Raw genomic sequence first — 17,627 nt, 5'->3', positions numbered from 1 at the left:
AAACATTTCAAATTTGATTTCATTACCACAATGTCACGCAAAAAAACCAAAACAAAATGTACACAGGATTTACGAGCTTTAAAGGCTTGTCGAAGAAAGCTTAAGTCCCTGTAGACACTTGTGCGTCAGGCGTCAGATAACGAAATGAAACGGGGTTAGATAAACAGGAAAAGCAGCCCACCCCTTTCCCGCCCCCTTCCAGCATCTGACAAAGCGACCGTCAGCCTCCGGGCGGCAGGCTCACCAGGTTGATCCAGAGACTTCCAGCCACTGTTCGGTCCCTCCGCTTCTGTCAGGCCCTGCTGTTGACTACAGAGGAGTTTCACCTCTGGATCGGACTTAAAACGTTAGCGGTACGTAGCCTCGCAAACCCGAACGTGTCATTTCCCATCTAGTTCACCTGTGGTGGCTGAGGGCAAATCGATTGTTTTTGTGTTTGGTTTGCATCTTCATTTGACGAGCCTGAATGTGGTTGCTAAGAGGCCTCACTGACGTTGCAAGGCGCTTGGGTAACGTCAAGCTAAGATGCTAGCATTGTGCATGGTAATGCTAGCTGCCCGGTAGGCTCACTATTAACCAACATTAGATGATAGTTTTTGCATGTAAAAACACACAAGGCGGGCATTGTAGCTGGTGTTTCGTGCATTAATGAGAACACCTTTCAGCTAGCTATGAAAGGTATCTAGTATCACGCTAGCTACGTGGTTAGCATTACCCTCGTTTAGCCTGTTAGCTAAATGTAACGTTGGTTGGCTTGGTGGAGACGTTAGCACTTTAACGCTAACCACTTGTCGATTTAGTTGATCTTGCTAATAACGACGCCCACGTTGGTAACTTCAAAATATGTTAACACTTGTACCAAGTGTATCGCTGCTTTTGTAGCGACTTAATTGTTAATGACGTGATCTGTCTGTGGCGGGGTAACAGATAAGTTGTCAACTAGCTATCACATCAGTATTAGCTAGCCAAAGCGTTAGCAATAACCAGACGTAGAATTACGGTCATCTATTAATGTGCGTTTAATTTTTTCTGGCTAATCGCAGTGCTACCATTTCATGTTTTTTAATACTGTTTCTGTTCTACTCTACAGATAATGCCCACAATAAAACTACAGAGCTCCGATGGGGAAATCTTCGAAGTGGATGTTGAGATAGCCAAACAGTCTGTCACCATCAAGACCATGTTAGAAGGTATAATTTTCAAATTCACACAAACTTTAGGGTCCATTGCGTGACTTCATTTTTCCTTTGCACCAATTTAGGGGGGTTGTATTTTTCTTAAATAGATGCAACTTGTGGTAGATATAGTGCAGATTGATGTATGATAGTCATTGGTTCTTTGACAGATTTGGGAATGGATGATGAAGGAGATGATGACCCAGTTCCACTCCCTAATGTGAATGCTGCCATCCTCAAGAAGGTACCAAACACACACACACACACACACACACACACACACACACACACACACACACACACACACACAAACACCGTACCACACATGTGCACACACACACACACACACACACCTATGATGACAATCAGTGTATGGCAGATGTGTTTGTAAAAAAAGATTGGTTTTGTTGAGGTGTTTTGACAGTCAAACTCTGGTTGTATGCAATAGAACATGGAGGTTTTTTTTTTCCTGCTTCAGCAAAGAAGCATGAGTTAGTGATGCCATAGGTGTTTTTTAAATCTGAGTTGTACATTAAACAGAGATGATACTGTTTTAAGTTAAATATACTATAAACACTCGCTGAATTTTGTGTACATGTACTGTACACTCAGTTGCCAATTTGTTAGTCTTTTTTTTTTTTTTCAATCAGTTTTTGTTGCAGCTGTTTTTATAGCGGTGTTGATTCAACTTAAGTCATTTTGGAGCCTGTAGTTTGTGGTGCTAATGAATTGTGTTACGTTATCCTGAGAAAGTTTTCCAATATTTCTAAAGTTTACACTTGTTGATATAAATAGCCTGGACAATATATCAGGAACACATCCCAGTTTCAACAAGAACTGAACATTAGGTCCTTCTTGAAAGCCAGATATATTGCAAGGCTACTGTGTGAATGTTTTTGTTTTAGCTAAGTGGACCAATAAACTGGCAACTGAGTATATATGTGGTTTGTTTTCAAATTCTGTTAATATGATGATCTAATTTTTTACTGTTATCTATCGTACACTGAAGCATAAGCTCTTTGTTGCCTTTTGCCCTTGCTAAATTGTTCCAAATAATCATATTTGTGTGAGCAGAAGGATGTGAAGGCCTGTTTCTTTGTCTCTTCTACAAGTTCATACTTGTACTCAAGACCTGCAGTCATTCAAATAATACGGTTTTCAGATTCTTCTGCCCTTATTCCATTTGGAGATCTTGAACATATTTAAATTAACCATAATATGCATGAAGTTATTTAACACATTTATGTGAACCAAAAGAATTTTTAAAAAAAAGCAAGCGAAACAGTGTGCACAGTGATACTACACAAGAAAAGCAACCGCTTTAGTTTGGTATATAAACCTTTTGTGCACAGTTTCAAATGCAGAGCTGATGGATTCCATTCAAATTTCGTTACCTTAATTAAAGTTGCGTGTGTGTGTGTGTGTGTATTTCCTTTAGGTGATTCAGTGGTGTACTCATCACAAAGATGATCCTCCTCCTCCTGAGGATGATGAGAACAAGGAGAAGAGGACAGATGACATTCCCGTGTGGGACCAGGAGTTCCTCAAAGTGGACCAAGGCACCTTGTTTGAACTCATTCTGGTAAATACAGTTTACATTATATAACATTTACATTACATTGGCCTAGATTCATTCCCAAGAGGCTGACACTAACCTTAACCACAACCGTTACATATGAAATTCCAACCCTCACCCTGAACTTTAACTAAAAAAACACACAAAAGTATAATTTAACAGAAGTTTAAAATGTGTACGGACCAGGTTTTTTCCCCCAGAATGGAGGTGAGTCCCCACAGTGTTAATTTGTTAACAGATTTTTGTCCCCACAACAAGCTCGTGCACACACATGCAGACGCCCACTTGATCAGTGTTTCCTAACCAGTAGTTTGTGAGAATTCTATTTTAATAAAAATGTTAAGGTTCACTTTCTTTTCGATTCTGTCAGTCAAGTGGGTTTAGTTTGACACGAAAGCCTGAGCCCCAAAATTTTAATAACAAACCTGGGTGCTGTTTGAAACACAAAAAGGAATACAGTAACATTAATAGTTTTTCTCAGTTCATTCCATTATGATGAAAAAAGGAGAGTAATCTTTTTTTTTAAATTTTGAAGCTGGTGCTCTTTTCTGTCTGTCCAGTACTAGTTCAGTGTGGTGCCAGAACGTTTCAAAAATGATTATGCGGGGTGGTTATAGCAGAATTAGCGTAGGTGGCCAAACAAAAACCCCTTACTAACTTGATCTCGCTCTTTGGAGTGCCGATCCCAAGTTATCCCCTTAAGTTGTTGACTGTGTAAGGAAGCATTAGGAGTCAGTAACTCATTAACTGAAATCCTATTTTATTGTGAAATCCTATTCTATACTTTGGTTTCTGAATACATTTTCTGCGATACACCTTCACTGTGATATTCTCTTCTGATTTAGTGCCTCTTTTTGTCATCTACTTGTACAGCTGAATGTGTGTATTTCTTTTGTGATCCTCCTTTCCTGTGGTCTGTTTATTTCATTCACTGCTGTGGCAGAGTACTGAGAGCTTTAGTTTGTTAAGAGCTATAAAAGTTGCCTAGCAACAGCTTGAAGATAGGTGGTTTGGGTGACTGACGTAGAAGGGGCAGGGATTTGGAAAGACTGTTTTAAGCTGAAAAACAACAGGGAGTGATCTTGGCCTTGAAGGGATTTTCTGTGGGCAACATGTGAAGGTAAATCAGGCAGAACACGTGAAAGGTAACCTAAGCAGAGATTGGGAAATAGGTGCTGGTATAGCTGTGGGCTTCCAGGAAGTGACACACAAGTCGTGGCGTCCGTCACATGAGCTGATTTTCACTTGAGCTCCACCCCATGTGTTTACATGCACGGAGCCAGAGGATGCCGAAGACGCAGGGGTGTTGTAGTAGCTCAGTGAGAGCTCCCTTGCCTTTATGAAAACGAATGCAAGGCTTTATGTAAAGTTTAAGAGGTTATTACAGGATATGAGTTTACTGGAGAACGGCAAGAGTGGAGATGATGTTTTGTTTGGTGATCTCAGTCTAGTGTGTAGGCTGGTGGCTTGGAAATGTAGTTTGACTCAGCTGTAGGACAATGAAATATCATTGAGATGAGTATAGCAATATTTATAAGAATGTTTTTGATATGTGTCCAGATATGGTAAATGTATTCAAAATCATGTTTGAAATAAAAACTGTTCAGACAAATCTCCTAATAAGGTTTACAAACTTGAAACACTTATCTTTTTTTTTAGTTACAGTGTGTTTAAAATCATGAGTTTGGACAACAGAATTTTTAAAAACAATAACACAACATGATCAAATCATCATGATTCCACAGAAAGTAGATAAAAGAAAATATAATATTCTCAGAAGTGTAGAAAAAAGTGGCTTAATTTTCAAAAACGTGCAAGCACATGATCCTGGGAGATTACTTTGTAACGTGAACACCGTATTTCCACTGTTGACCTCATGGTTGTCAGGGCAAAGGATAAAGTGATTGTCGTCATTCTGACTTTCTAGAGTTATCGTAGAGTGATAAACAGCTGTGCTGTGTTTTTGTGTGTGATAAGCCTTAGGCCCCACTCAGAGTTGCTTTTAATGTGATCAGGATACTTTAACTGGATCTGATCTACAGGTCTGTGCATTTTTAACTGGTATTAATGTTTCTTGTTGTGTCTTGTGATTGTATCCAATTACTTTGCAGTGTTGGCCGACCTGTCAACAAACATGGCACGTCCCAAGTGAAGGGACGCAATGCCATGGACGGGGTCATTCATTTTTGAATATCTTTTTGCAGAGGAAGACTAGCACACTACTGCTACTACCTGTAGCTTTTGCCGGGCTTGCTTAAGCATAGAAACCTTTCAGTTTTCTGGGCCGATTTTTGTCATTAAGAATTTACACCTGGGTGAGATCATAACCTCCACTTCCAGATGTGGTCTGGCCAATTGAATCGCGTTTTGCATTCTGCTTACATTTACAGCTTTTTATTTTTATTTTTATAGCATTTTGGTGCCTCAAATGAATCCAAAACAAAATGCCCTTGGTAGGTTGTTAATAAACCTGTAAGTGTTTATATTTTCCTTGAAATGCTAGGGTGTCAGTCAGTCCTTTGCTTTTCTTTTTTTAAAAATTTTTTTTTTTATAGCTTTTCTGTCACTGCCCCCCCCCCCAATCTCACTGTTTTTCCTTTTCTGTTTAGGCCGCCAACTATTTGGACATCAAAGGCCTGTTAGATGTCACTTGCAAGACGGTGGCCAACATGATCAAAGGCAAAACCCCTGAGGAGATCAGGAAGACTTTCAACATCAAAAATGATTTCACAGAGGAAGAAGAAGCCCAGGTAGTTATTATATAGTTTATTTTTTGACTCTTCCAGCAGCCGAACACACTTGTGGCGTCCTTTCTACAATAGAAATCAAATATTGTTCATGAAGTTTGGCCCAACACTGTTGCAGAAGTTCCCACAAATGTGTCGCACATTTCACCTTCATGTCCAGTTCATCCTAAATCAGCTCCATGGGGATTAAGTCTGGAGACTGTGCTGTTCTTCCATCATTTGAAGCCACAGTCTAGTTCTTTTCTTCTGATGTTTTGGGTCATTATCTTGATATAGGATGAACCCGACCAACTGGTGTGTCTTCCTTAGTTACTTCTTTTATTCTCACCATTCTGATATCAAAATACATTACTACTTCCTGCAGTACGGTGTTGTCCTAGTAATGCATCAGTGGGAGTAGTAACAGTTTGTTCCCACTGCCTTTTGTACAGACATTCATCAAAAAGACCGACCTGTATGAGGAATCAGAGCTTTGACAGTTGACCTTTCTTACACAGTTTAGGAAGCTCAGCCTTTTTGTCCCTCCTCTCGTCCACAGGTACGCAAAGAGAACCAGTGGTGTGAAGAAAAGTAAAGGGGAAGATCCTGCCAACACTACCACACTGAAAAGGATTGTCCCTGCTAACTGGTTGCACTGGCGTTGTTCATACTTGTGAATATTTACATTTAGTATATTTAGAGCCACATGCCCCCCGTCCCCTTTACTCAATTTCTGTATACCAGTAGCATGACCATTTTAACTTGCCTCTGTGGTGTTATTTAAGTAAAGGAGCTCTTTTCCGTTTCGACACACTCATGTTGTGTATTGACATAAAATAAATAGTCCTGGTTTCATGGCTTTGTATCCTTAAAGATTAGAGGACAGTCCTTTCATATTTCCCCTATTATTAATTGCTATGGTTGTCTTTTTTACTGGAAGATTTTGTTTTAGGTTTATTGATTTAAATAAAATGGCTTTTTTGACAATGGAAATGAGAGGGTGAATATTATTTTTGCCCTGTAAATGCATTTGTTGTGTAAAACAATGTTATGAGAGGATGGGCTGTTTAATGGAAAAGTGAGGTTTGAGGTGGAAAGATATTTTTTTTTTTTTTTTTTTGTGCGCATAATGTCCTTTGGACTTGAAGTACTTGTGTGTTGTCACACAGCGTTGGGTAACTCATTCCTAATTCATGTTGTATTGAATAGGAAACTTCTGAGATAAGCTCTGATGCTGGTTTTTGGGATGGTCTGACATATACTGAAGGAGTAAATAAAACATACAAAAAGGTTGGTGTCTGTCATTTTTGTTTTGAAGGTATCATATTCTTGAGTTGATTACAGTAGACACGGACAAGATATTCCAAACACTTTTAATACATCAAACAAAAAAAAAAAACAAGTAATACATCAGATGCGTTCAAGGCATAAAAAATAGAAAAGACATTTCTGAGGCGCTCCTGCTACTGATGTGAACCTGAACGTCCTCAAATCAAAACAAGCTATTTCTACCACAAGAGCTCTCTCTGCTGGAGGAAAACAGTTTTGCTGTACCAAAGCTCAGCCTACAGTTTTTCCACAGCTGTAAGCCAAGCCAAGTCTGACGCTGCAAGCAGAACAGAAAATTAAAGCCTTTTTAGTCAAATTGTCTTCTTGTTACATAAAAGTTGGAACATGCACAGATTGAGAACATAAGATATCATTTGAACGCTGCTGCAGTAACACTTGACTGAAAGTAAAATTCCGCACAAGAGGACAAACACAAAATGTATTGCTTTAAGAAATGGTGGAAACTAAAAGATTTTTTTTTTGTAGTTATTTCACTTATTTTTTTTTATACATAAAAACATATAAAAGTTTAATTATAATAGGTAATCCCAACATTTATAAAACTTTACAACACAATGCAAAATAATAGTACCCATTTGGTCTCAGATTAGTTTATGGAGCTGCAAAATGCTCAATGGAAAACTGCCAAAAAAACCCTCGTCTTTCATCGAGGGTTTCCCCACCAGCACAAACATCTGACCTTTAAAAAGAAAGAAAAAATATACGCCAAATCAGGAGAACAAAGAACAAACATGGAAGAGTTGATAATGCAAGAGACTGACAGCCTGAAAGTGCCTTAAAGAAACAATGTAACTTAAAGAGGGAATTCTCTCATGTATAAGTCTGAGACTTTTTTTTACCTGCTGTAAATCTTTTTTTTTCCTGTCAAAAGGAGCTGTATTGGTATTTATAAAAAATGATTTGAAATCGAATGAAACTGAAGTTAAAAAAAAAAAAAAAAAAAAGGCAGCTATAAAAGTGAATCTGTCCCTCTTCAGAGCTGAGGTTCTGCTGGTCAGGCTGGCTGGTTGTTGGTCTCTACTCCCCTCTTGTGGTTTAATGGTTTGGGCGAGTAATGTGTTAAAGTGATTGCTGTGATGGTGATATGTTGGAGGATAATATGATGGCATCTCCTTTATGACTATGGCTGTGGAGGGAAAACAAAACTGTGATACTTCTGCAACAACCCTCTCACCTTGATGCTAAATTAGCTCCTACTGCTCAACTGCTCTCTGGAGGGTAAATCTGGCATTTTTAGGTCTGTGTTGATGTGGTTCATTCAATTAAGAGCTCATTTGCAAAACATTTTATGATTGTCATGGAGGTCAAAGCACAGGGTCAGCTGTAAAACATACAAACAAAAAACAGACAAAAAAAAAAAAAAGCACCAAGGGGCTAATGAGTTACTCGTAAAATGATTTCTTAGAGGCAGAGCCGTCCTCGAGGTGAAACTTCTCACTTTAGCAGAATTTAACTGCAGCAGAAGGAGCCAGGGAACCGTTTGTTTTTTCATAGTCTCCAGCTTATAATTCAACCTTCAGTGCAGGTCTGCCTCTGTGCAACCAGAACTGTGCAGTCTGGAGCTGGCGGGGTTTCCGTTACCAATTCAGGGGCTGGACCCTCCAGACTAAGTCTTTGCCTTCTCTTCCAAAGGAGACAGTTTAGCCTCAGGGGCAAACACTCTGCTGCGTTCACTTGCTCTTGGTCAACTTCCAAAATCAATCATTTCCCCGTTGATTACCAGGAAGCTGTTCTCATACAACCACAAAATACAGAACTGGGATAACCAAATTAATGATAACCAAATTTACAGTATGAACTGTGATGAACACATGATGGACAACTGGTTAGCAGTTGTGTGTATATTTCTAACCTCGGACACTCATCTGACTAACGACATGTCTAGGCTGATTAGAGTTTACCTCCTGCAGTGGCTTTTCACTGGTTCAAATCATGTGTTATATATTTCCAAGTGACTGGTGAACCACACATCTGGTAAATATGACGGGGTTACGTGTTCGGTCCAGATTTCCTGAATGCTTGATTAAAGAACGGAGGCTTTGAGAAGGACTGAGCCGTGTTGACCTGCTAATGAAGTACTTGGCCTAGAAACGCAGACTTCGGAGAAACCAGCCTCTGACCTGACACGCAGCTAATATCTTACTGTCAGACAATCCAGCAGGGCAGATACTGGCTGTTACCATGGACTGAAGGATGGCCCCACCATCCTGCCAACCTCAGTCACTCTCTTTTTTTTTTTTTTTCTTTTTTTTTTTTTTTTAAAACTTGATAAAAGCTATAGAAAAATGTGAGGATGAAGGCAGGTGAGGAAGGTGACCTTCACGGCTCTGTGAGAGGAAGCTGAGGTGAACAGGGAAGTGAGCGGACTGGAGTGATCACTGAGTCTCTGTTAGCACTTTAAGAGAAAGTCCCGCGGCCTTGGCAGCAGACAGCGCCATCGCCGAGCTGTGCGTCTGCTTGCCGGACAGTTCCAGGTGTGTGTGGGCGTGTTTGGTTGTGGGCTGCCGGAGGTCGCAGCGCTTGCCGGCGGACTGCTCCGGGGGCGAGCGTGCGTGTGAGCGCGTGTGGGTCGGCGGATACAAGGGGAGGCGTGTCGTTGGGGAGGTGGGTGGTGGGGAGCAGCCCGGGGAGGGGGGACGTTGGCGCTGGTGCTGGTACAGAGGGTGGCGGGCGGGGGAATGGGAGGGGGGAGAGTCTATAGCACTTAAATCTGAAGAAGTTGGGCTGGGGCAGCCTCCTCCTTGAAGGTAGCGAATGCACTTCTTTTTCCTCCTAGGAACAGTCAGAGAGAGTTATCTGTGAATAAAGTGTGGATGGTAAACGTCAGCAGGCTTCAGTGAAGATGCATCACTCACACTGAGGTCAATGAACAGGGAGGCATACTGTATGGTCATAATGAACAATGGAAAAGTATTAGTGTCAGTCTATGTACATCTGTATATGAATGAGAAGGTCCAAAACACCAAAAATCCATCCGGGCAAATTTCTTCGATTCTAGGCTCCTGACTTTCTGATTATCTAGATATATACGAAGCCAGTCTGCTATTGTGCCAAATTAGTGCACTTCTAAGTTTCTGTCTTCTGTCGGGAAAAAGTAGTAGAAACACAGCTTCTAAATGAGGATCCCGAAGATCTTCAAAGGCTAGCCCTTTTCCCTCTGCTGGGAGTCTTTACGCTAAGCTAAGCTAATCGTCTCCAGGCTCTAGCTCCATAGTTAAAGGAGATACTAAGAATAGTATTGATCCTTTTATCAAACTCTCGGCAAGAAAGCGAGCAAGAGTATTTTCTAAAATGTTGAACTATTCCATCCACAGAGAAGAATTTCTATTTGTGTTGGTTAATGCAAATATCACTATATACTGCTAAACATTTTATTATTTGAGAGCAGGGACTACCACTCAACTTTATAATTAATATACTGTACAAGTGTTATTTTTTAATTAGTGCTATTACTATTGAATAAAAAACGACTTAAAATAAGAGAATTCCTCACAAACAGCCTCATGGATTTGACACAGTGTCCTTAAACATCATAAGCACCACAAAGTAGTATTTATCGCATTCAGGGTTTTTGTCCGCCCCCCGTACACTATCCTCCTGGTCTGCACCAAACATATTGCATCTGTCTAATATGCAAACAGCAGTGACGTGCTGTGCTTAGTGAGGTGTTATACTTAAAAGCAGACTTGTGTACCACTGAGCGCAGCATCAAAGCAGTTAACAGGATCCCATGATCATTACCAGAACATGATATGAGTCACCAGGTTTAACCGCAAGGAAAGGCGTTAGGCCATATTTAGAGAGAGAGAGAGAGAGGGAGAGAGGGAGGAAGAGTGCAACAGAAAGTGATTTCTAAATGTTAGAGTTCACCATCAAAAGGCGCCCGTTACCACATCGCATGAATGGAGAAAGTTGAAAGCAGATGGGCATGAGAATGCTGTCAAAATGCAAAGCTGCAGGGAGTGTGTGTGTGTGTGTGTGTGTGTGTGTGTGTGCCTTGAGCTGTGGTGATAAGGATTTGCTCTAACCACACTCACCCCTCTTTGTTCTCTCAAACAGAAACACACACACACACACACACTCAGATTTCCATGACATGATGGTGGGGAAGACGACGGGGTTGCTACAGTGCAGTTGTGGTAGAAGCTTTTTCTGCAGAACCACACAGATTCCTGACTCCTGCAGCGAAGCTGTTGTCTTCTGTAAATTCTGCTGTGACTAAAACAGATCAGTCTGAGGTGGTGACAGGCAGACTTCTGATGATTTGTATTGTGCTGTTACCATGTTTCTGCTTTATTACAGAGAAAGGGAACTGAGATTGTTGCAATTTTGAGAAAAGGTCAGGGGAAAAAAAAAGCCTTATGTACGTTTGGATGCCGGCTCTGGCAGATAAACAAATCTCCATGTTATGCCAGGGTATTTGATGGCTAAATTCATACTGTACTCTGTGAACAAAGTTTCAGGACTACTAGTCCTGCTGGCTCAGTCTATCCCTGTGCTCACAGTGGGAAAAACTGGGAACTTCCCAGCTTTAGTTCACAATTACAAACAAGCGAGAAACATGGCTCTAATTTACAGCTTTAGCCACTACAGCTTGAAAGTAAGGGTTGAAATTTTTTGTGCAAGTTTGACCTTTTACACAACACAGGTTGTAAATCGGCATTAACTGCTGATGACTATGTGAGGGATGCTGCCCAACAAGCTGTACCTTCCAGAACTGTAACGGCTTCGTGTCAGGTGTTTTTTAGTCCCAGCAGAACTCTCACCTTGGCCTGAATTTACAAGCTACAATACCAAGTTGAATGTTTTTCCACCTAGTAATGTCTGACTTTTGGGCAATTTTAGGGTCAAAATAAGGGGCCTCATTTTTGTGCAGTGTAGATTTCAGTTCTGTAATAAAAAAAGTCAAAAAAAGATCAGCGTGGAGGAGGATATCTTTGAACGTTGCTTGTTAATATCGCTCCTCTGACATGGGTATGCTTTTTGAGTGCTAGGTAACAAATCTGCCAAAAACTTTCTGACAGCTTTTTTCTATTCACTCTATTGAGTGTTATTCTCCCTTAACCATATTAACGTTATGATGCATGGGTGTGTAACAGCGCTGCAGAATCCAAACCACCTTTGACCACTGACGAGACATCGCAGGTAGAAAACAAAACAGGAGAAAATGAGCTTTTGGTAAAGACAAACTAAATCTGGGTCAAGTGTTTTTCTTCACTTGTGATGCCGCTCCTAAAATCAAGGTAACGTTTTTGGACCTGACAAGACAGTAATCCTTTATAACGTGGAGCTGACGTTACTGACTTAAAGTGAGATTCCACTCAAAATCATCAGAAATGTAGATTATGCTGGAGGGGTAGGGTTTTTTTTTTTTTTTTTTTAGGATGTTTTGATTCTTTTTTTGTAAAAATGTGTCTATATTATATCTGTTTAGTGGCTGTATAACTACATATTTATGGCTATAATGGTTCTTTTTGCAGAGCAGCAAGTTAGTCACAGACGGGCATGCAGAGCTCAGCTGGGTTTTCAAACGTTTTTTAGAGCTGGAGCTGGTTTTGAAGTGGCCATAATCTCATTGGCTTGGTAGGTGGAGCTTGGTAACTTAAGTCAGTAAGTAATGTAAGACTAATGCGAATGCTGAGGGGTAAGAGAGGAGGAAACTAAAATTCTAACAGCTTCTGATCAAATTGAGGAAATTGTTACTACCTCAAGAGCAGCTCTGCCTTTGAGAAACGTTTGAATAACTAAGACTGCATCAGACAGAAATGATGCGCAGACGAACAGACTGCTAGATGGGAGGAGAGACGATGGACGGCAGCAGTGCGGTGCAATGGAGTGGGTGGGCGTGGATGTTGTACATGGTACACACCTGCAAGGACCGCACCAGTCCGTTTGTTGGTTGAGGCCGAAGCGAGCCCGGCATTTCTTAGGAGAGCCAGGATCTGAGCACAATACACAGCATGCGCAAAACAAGAAGGAGGAAAAACAGAAACCAGAGATGAGCAGAGGAAGAAGAAGAAAAAGGTTAGAAGGTGAGGGCAGGGGGAAGAGAGATAAAGGTAGAAGAAGATGATAGAGGAAGAAAGGGACACAAGAGCTCGTCAGGGCAGGGAAAGGCACTGACAGGGCAGTCAGTTCAGAGACGGCCATCAAGTCAAACGGTTAGTAGCTTGTTACAGCGCAGCAAAACGTCAACAACCACCAGAATAACCACCCAACACAGACACAATTTAGTGAAACAAATACGTCAGTCATCCTGGACACAGGCGTACAGAGAGACACAGATAGACTCAGAGAGGGCAGCCATGCTGTGGCACTCTGTTAGTACAGGATCCTAGAAGGTTTTCAGTCATAAACCGCTTTATTTTTGGAGGTAACCACCCCTGAAATCCAGAAATACACTTTCTTAAACCTCTGTTCTATGCTTGAGTAGGGCTTGATGCATGAGATAATACTGAATTCGGATTCACCAGATTTATCAGATTCTTATTTGAAAATCTTGGCATTTTCCGCATTTGTTTTCTGGGGTTTTCAATCAGCTGCACAGTCATTTTTAGTCGGAGCTTAGCACCGGTTCAGGCAGAGCACCCAGGTCGCGCTTGCATCAGCTGATTGGCATCAGCTGCGTCATTCATGCTTCACCATCAGTGGCTCATTCATCAGCTACTTGGCTATCAGCGGACTCCTAGCAACTACTAACATCTATATTCTTCGACCAATCTCTTACATGAAATACCAGAGTAGATGTGCATTATTTAGCTTTGGAACTACTACAAGTTGTTCTTTTCTCTCACTTTAGATGCTTTGTGCTAACTGTAGTTACTGCTACAGTGTTATCATGAGCACTCATGTACAGTATGTGAACTACTGAGGACATGTGGAGGACTATTTATCATTTAACTGGTTTAAGTTAATAGTTGAGAAAATGTTTTTGATTGCCTCAATATGGTGAAGGAAAAGGGGAGAGTGCCTTGATGTCTGACTGACATTTTAAACTTGAACCAGCTAAGGTAAGGACGTCAAGTTTTGTTCACCAGGGATTAAAATGTTTGTAATTCAGGTTACATGGAAAGCAGAGTGGGTGGGTGGTTTGCTGTTAGAGACACATCCTGCTTCAAAAACATCAAGAATGTCGTGCTATAGAGCGCCAACGCAAGTTCAAGCTTAACTGAATTCTCTCAAATTCTGTAGAATTGACGCCGGCTATTTTTTTTTCATCATACTGAAACATGGGGTCCTGCTATCTGACAAGAGAAAGATGAGATGTTTTGGAATTGAGTGTTTACCTGCGTTGGAGTCCTGCTGCTTCTCCCTTTTTCTCCTCTTCTTCTTGCCCTGTTTGGAAAAAAAAAACAAAACAAAATCCCACAAAGACATGAGTCTGGCTCATTTGTTGAATTGACTGAATTGTTATAAATTCCCCAGCAGGGTGGAAATTATTAGCAGATCTTTGACTGTGGCTGATACACCCAGTTTCTCTGGTTTGTGTCAGGAAGGATAACATACTTTGTTTAGTTATCAACACCTGTCATTTGTGAAGATAACGGGACTGTGCTGGTTTGCAGCTGTTCTCTCTTTTCTTTAAGGGTTGATTTGTCTGGTTTGACCTCCATAAAGAATTTCTGGATTTTGTCTTTACTCCTCGTTAGCCTAATATGTTTGTTTTACTACCCTACTGTAAAGTCTCCCTTTGAGCGTGATGTTAAAAATGACTGGTCGTGATGACCTGGTCCCTAACAGAAATCTGCACTGCAGGAAAAGCTGAGGTTTTCTTACGTGACATTTAAAACTACTGTAAATACAAAAGTGCAAAGTTAGACCCTTAGGGCCAAAGATCTTGTTTTCCTATTTGTATTCATATTTCATTGTAGTTTACATTATACTGTGTAACTGTTGAGATAAACATCAGAGCTGTTCACACATTTCCAGTGATGGTGAAGTGAGGCCTCATATTTGGGTGAGATGAAGGATGTGGGTACAGAAATCTATCGCCTACGCGTCAGTGTCTTCCCCCCCCAGCTCGCTGTCGGCATTGAGTCTGTGTGGTTACAACAACTCCTCTTGCAACTGCAGCTTTCTGAAGCTTTGTGTCTGTGGGCGTATGTGTATGTTTGTGTCCATGTGTGTGCCTATACTACATGTAAGTGTTTTTTTTTTTTTTCTTTTCTTTCTTTTTTAAGAGAGTCAGAGGAGAGACCCTCCACAGCTGCGGAAGCACTGTTTTTTGTTGTTTTTTATTATTATTTTACCTCAGGTAGTGAGGAGGTGTCATGAAATACAGCAGACGATATTTTAAGCACAGGCCAGAGGACCCAAATGCTTTTATATGTGTCGTCATCACACACGTTGTTTCTATACACAGTTGCCCAGCAGACTCTGTTGCTTTGTGCCTCAAAAGTGTATTTTGAACAAAACTGTAAAATGTTTTTGCTCTTCTTGCATTCATGAAAAATTGGTGGGACAATAAATTCACTTTGGCTGCTGCTGAACTACTGCAGAAAGTTCAGTTGCCTGCCCGATGCCCCTACATTTGAATACAGTGTAAGCAAACACTGTACTTGTCAGTAAGCCACCAAGTGAGGATGATGTTTAGATCCACAGTGTTATGCTGCACTCAAAGATCCATGCATACAGCAGCAGCTCTTCCACAGTTTACTAGAGCTCTGGTTTATAACATATTCAGAACGGAACATGAGGATGTTTTTTGAAAAGTGGTCTTAGAAATAACTCTCCACGCACAAGGTGGGGAGTTTTATTTTGAAATATCTGCCCAGAAACTGCCATTGTGCTGCTCTGTCAGTTACGGCATAAAAATTAGATTAAAAAAAAAGAAGAACGACACTAGAACTGAATCAGTGTCCATGTTTGTGACATGATGCACTTGTTCAGACGTTAGGAACGTGTTATAAACCACAGTCCAAGCAAAGTGTAACCATAACTTGTGTGCCATGCCTGTGCCCGTGTACAGAGTTCAGCTCAGTCAGATACAGAGGAACAAGACAGTACAGCAGAGAAAAGCGCAAATAGGTTTCCACTCTGCCACATATCTGACGTGACTAAAAAGCAAAACACATTTTCTTTATCATTTTCTGACAGAAAGTCTTCATACATTACAAGATTTACTCAAACCTGAAATTATTAGAAAAGCAAATGGCTACTAAATCACTACTAAGTGCTGTGTGAAAAGGTTGTGTTTCTGTATAATCACACCATGTGTCACTGTTGTCTAGCTATACTGATTAAAAATTAAGGCGCTGTATTTCAAAGGGTTGCCCACAAAAATCAAATAGATAAATAAATAAATAAATGAAAAACCAAGGCAGCGAGGCAGTGAGGCCAGCCATGCGGCCCTGCTCTCTGTTAGTTGAGCAAAACGGGTTGATTTATACCTCTGTGTGATTTCAGTGTTTTACAGTTTAACTTTCTAGTAGTCATAACCAACGACCTAGTGAAATGTATCCACTACTGACCAACCCCACTTTCCTTTTGCAGCTGCTGTTGCTCATGTGCTTTCTTGTGAGGCTGATGTGTGTGTGTGTGTGTGTGTGTGTGTGTGTGTGTGTGTGAGTCATTCAGAATTTTGGAAGGTGCATGCAAACTTTGCACAGGAGTACCCACAACCCCGTCATGCAGCTCTTCACATACTCATTTTTTCCACCACAGAGGCATAAATCCACCATAAGATGTGTCCCTACCCAATCAGCTTTACTCTTTTCCCCTGCGACCCCGCTAAGGCCCGCCTCCTGCAAGAGTTCAACAGCAAACTGACAAGTGAGAGGCACACAGCAGCCCAGGTACAGCACATCCCCAAAACATTAGACTAAAATGCATGCACCACACAGGTTTGATTTTTCCCCTGTATTCTGGGAAACTTGTTTCATAAATCCAATCCATAAAAGTGTATCATTATGTTTTATGACTTTTGACTGACAGGTCTGGGAGCCAATAATCATGCAGGTTGTTGAGGCAGTAGCCAGTAGGTGAAGTAAGTAGTTTCTTCAGCTCTGAGGTAAGGACAACCCAGTTCTTGTTTATTGAAATGATCCTTTTCTGTATTTTGTTTTTTTTAATCCTGCTTTTATTTACAGGGAATCAAACCAGAGAGAAAAGAAGTCGAGTGGTTGGACCAGTTCTTGGGGTTTGTTTCTTTTCAGAGCTTTTGACGTTTGACCATTTTCTTAAATTTGGGTTTCCGCTTCCGGCAATTGTTTTAATGTCAAACTCAGCATTTGGTGAGTAAGTGAGTTTGTCGCTGATAATGTAATAAATATTGGTTACTATAGTAACCTATCAAAGTAGAAATAGCTCTCACTGTTTTTATTATTCTCATTTCAAATGAATTAAAAAAGAATATGAAAATCAGGTATTAAAAAAATTGATTTTTAAAATAACGTGTGCAGCACAAACACTGTAGCTGAACAACTGAATGTATTTTTTTTTTTTTAATCCATTCTGAGGGACACTTTCCATTTTTCTCTTTACTTTCTATTATTGGCAACATTTTTGTTGCTGTGTTCACGGCACGAAAACTTTGTTTAGTGTAAACTGTGGCGAATCATTGTAAATGGATAAAAATTCCCCCTAAATATACTATCAATTTAATGGATTATGTTTATAATTTAATAGCTTTACATTTATATAATGATTAATTATTTACTAAGTAATAATTATAAGTTAATGTAAAAACACATTAGATTATGAAAAACACAACTTATTTTTAAAAACAAATTATTAAACTAATCTACTCTAATTACATTTCTATTTGCTACAAGCTCAGTGTTGTAACCATAGCAACCAAAG

The 17,627-nt window shown here is 40.4% G+C and overlaps 2 protein-coding genes and 1 long non-coding RNA gene across 8 annotated transcripts in view; 2 read left to right on the top strand and 1 right to left on the bottom strand.

Moving 5' to 3' along the window:
- Nucleotides 1–179: 179 nt before the first annotated feature.
- skp1 (S-phase kinase-associated protein 1) lies at nucleotides 180–6,290 on the top strand. Its single transcript, XM_040151505.1, has 6 exons — nucleotides 180–353; nucleotides 1,091–1,190; nucleotides 1,346–1,419; nucleotides 2,614–2,757; nucleotides 5,361–5,501; nucleotides 6,037–6,290. The coding sequence occupies exons 2-6, from the start codon at nucleotides 1,094–1,096 to the stop codon at nucleotides 6,070–6,072; spliced, it is 492 nt and encodes a 163-aa protein (XP_040007439.1). The 5' UTR covers nucleotides 180–353; nucleotides 1,091–1,093; the 3' UTR covers nucleotides 6,073–6,290.
- A 1,488-nt stretch (nucleotides 6,291–7,778) lies between these two features.
- Nucleotides 7,779–17,627, bottom strand: part of tcf7 (transcription factor 7) — a 79,039-nt gene continuing 69,190 nt past the window's right edge. For 2 of the 6 annotated variants that reach the window (XM_040151312.1, XM_040151317.1), the window contains 4 exons: nucleotides 16,523–16,570; nucleotides 14,114–14,162; nucleotides 12,697–12,769; nucleotides 9,510–9,623 (listed from right to left, as the gene is read on the bottom strand). In XM_040151312.1, coding sequence (XP_040007246.1) covers nucleotides 9,620–9,623; nucleotides 12,697–12,769; nucleotides 14,114–14,162; nucleotides 16,523–16,570 — 174 coding nt within the window. In that variant the 3' untranslated portion in view covers nucleotides 9,510–9,619. Of the gene's footprint in view, nucleotides 9,624–12,696; nucleotides 12,770–14,113; nucleotides 14,163–16,522; nucleotides 16,571–17,627 lie in introns of all 6 variants that reach the window. The other 4 variants (XM_040151318.1, XM_040151316.1, XM_040151315.1 and 1 more) reach the window with 4 other exon arrangements.
- LOC120803039 lies at nucleotides 13,430–17,082 on the top strand. Its single transcript, XR_005709278.1, has 4 exons — nucleotides 13,430–13,837; nucleotides 16,491–16,621; nucleotides 16,761–16,836; nucleotides 16,916–17,082. It is a non-coding gene; the product is annotated as an uncharacterized LOC120803039 (long non-coding RNA).

This window comes from Xiphias gladius, chromosome 17, assembly GCF_016859285.1.
Source record: "Xiphias gladius isolate SHS-SW01 ecotype Sanya breed wild chromosome 17, ASM1685928v1, whole genome shotgun sequence".
In the NCBI taxonomy this organism is placed as follows: domain Eukaryota; kingdom Metazoa; phylum Chordata; class Actinopteri; order Istiophoriformes; family Xiphiidae; genus Xiphias; species Xiphias gladius.
This window is presented reverse-complemented; position numbering and strand designations above follow the sequence as displayed.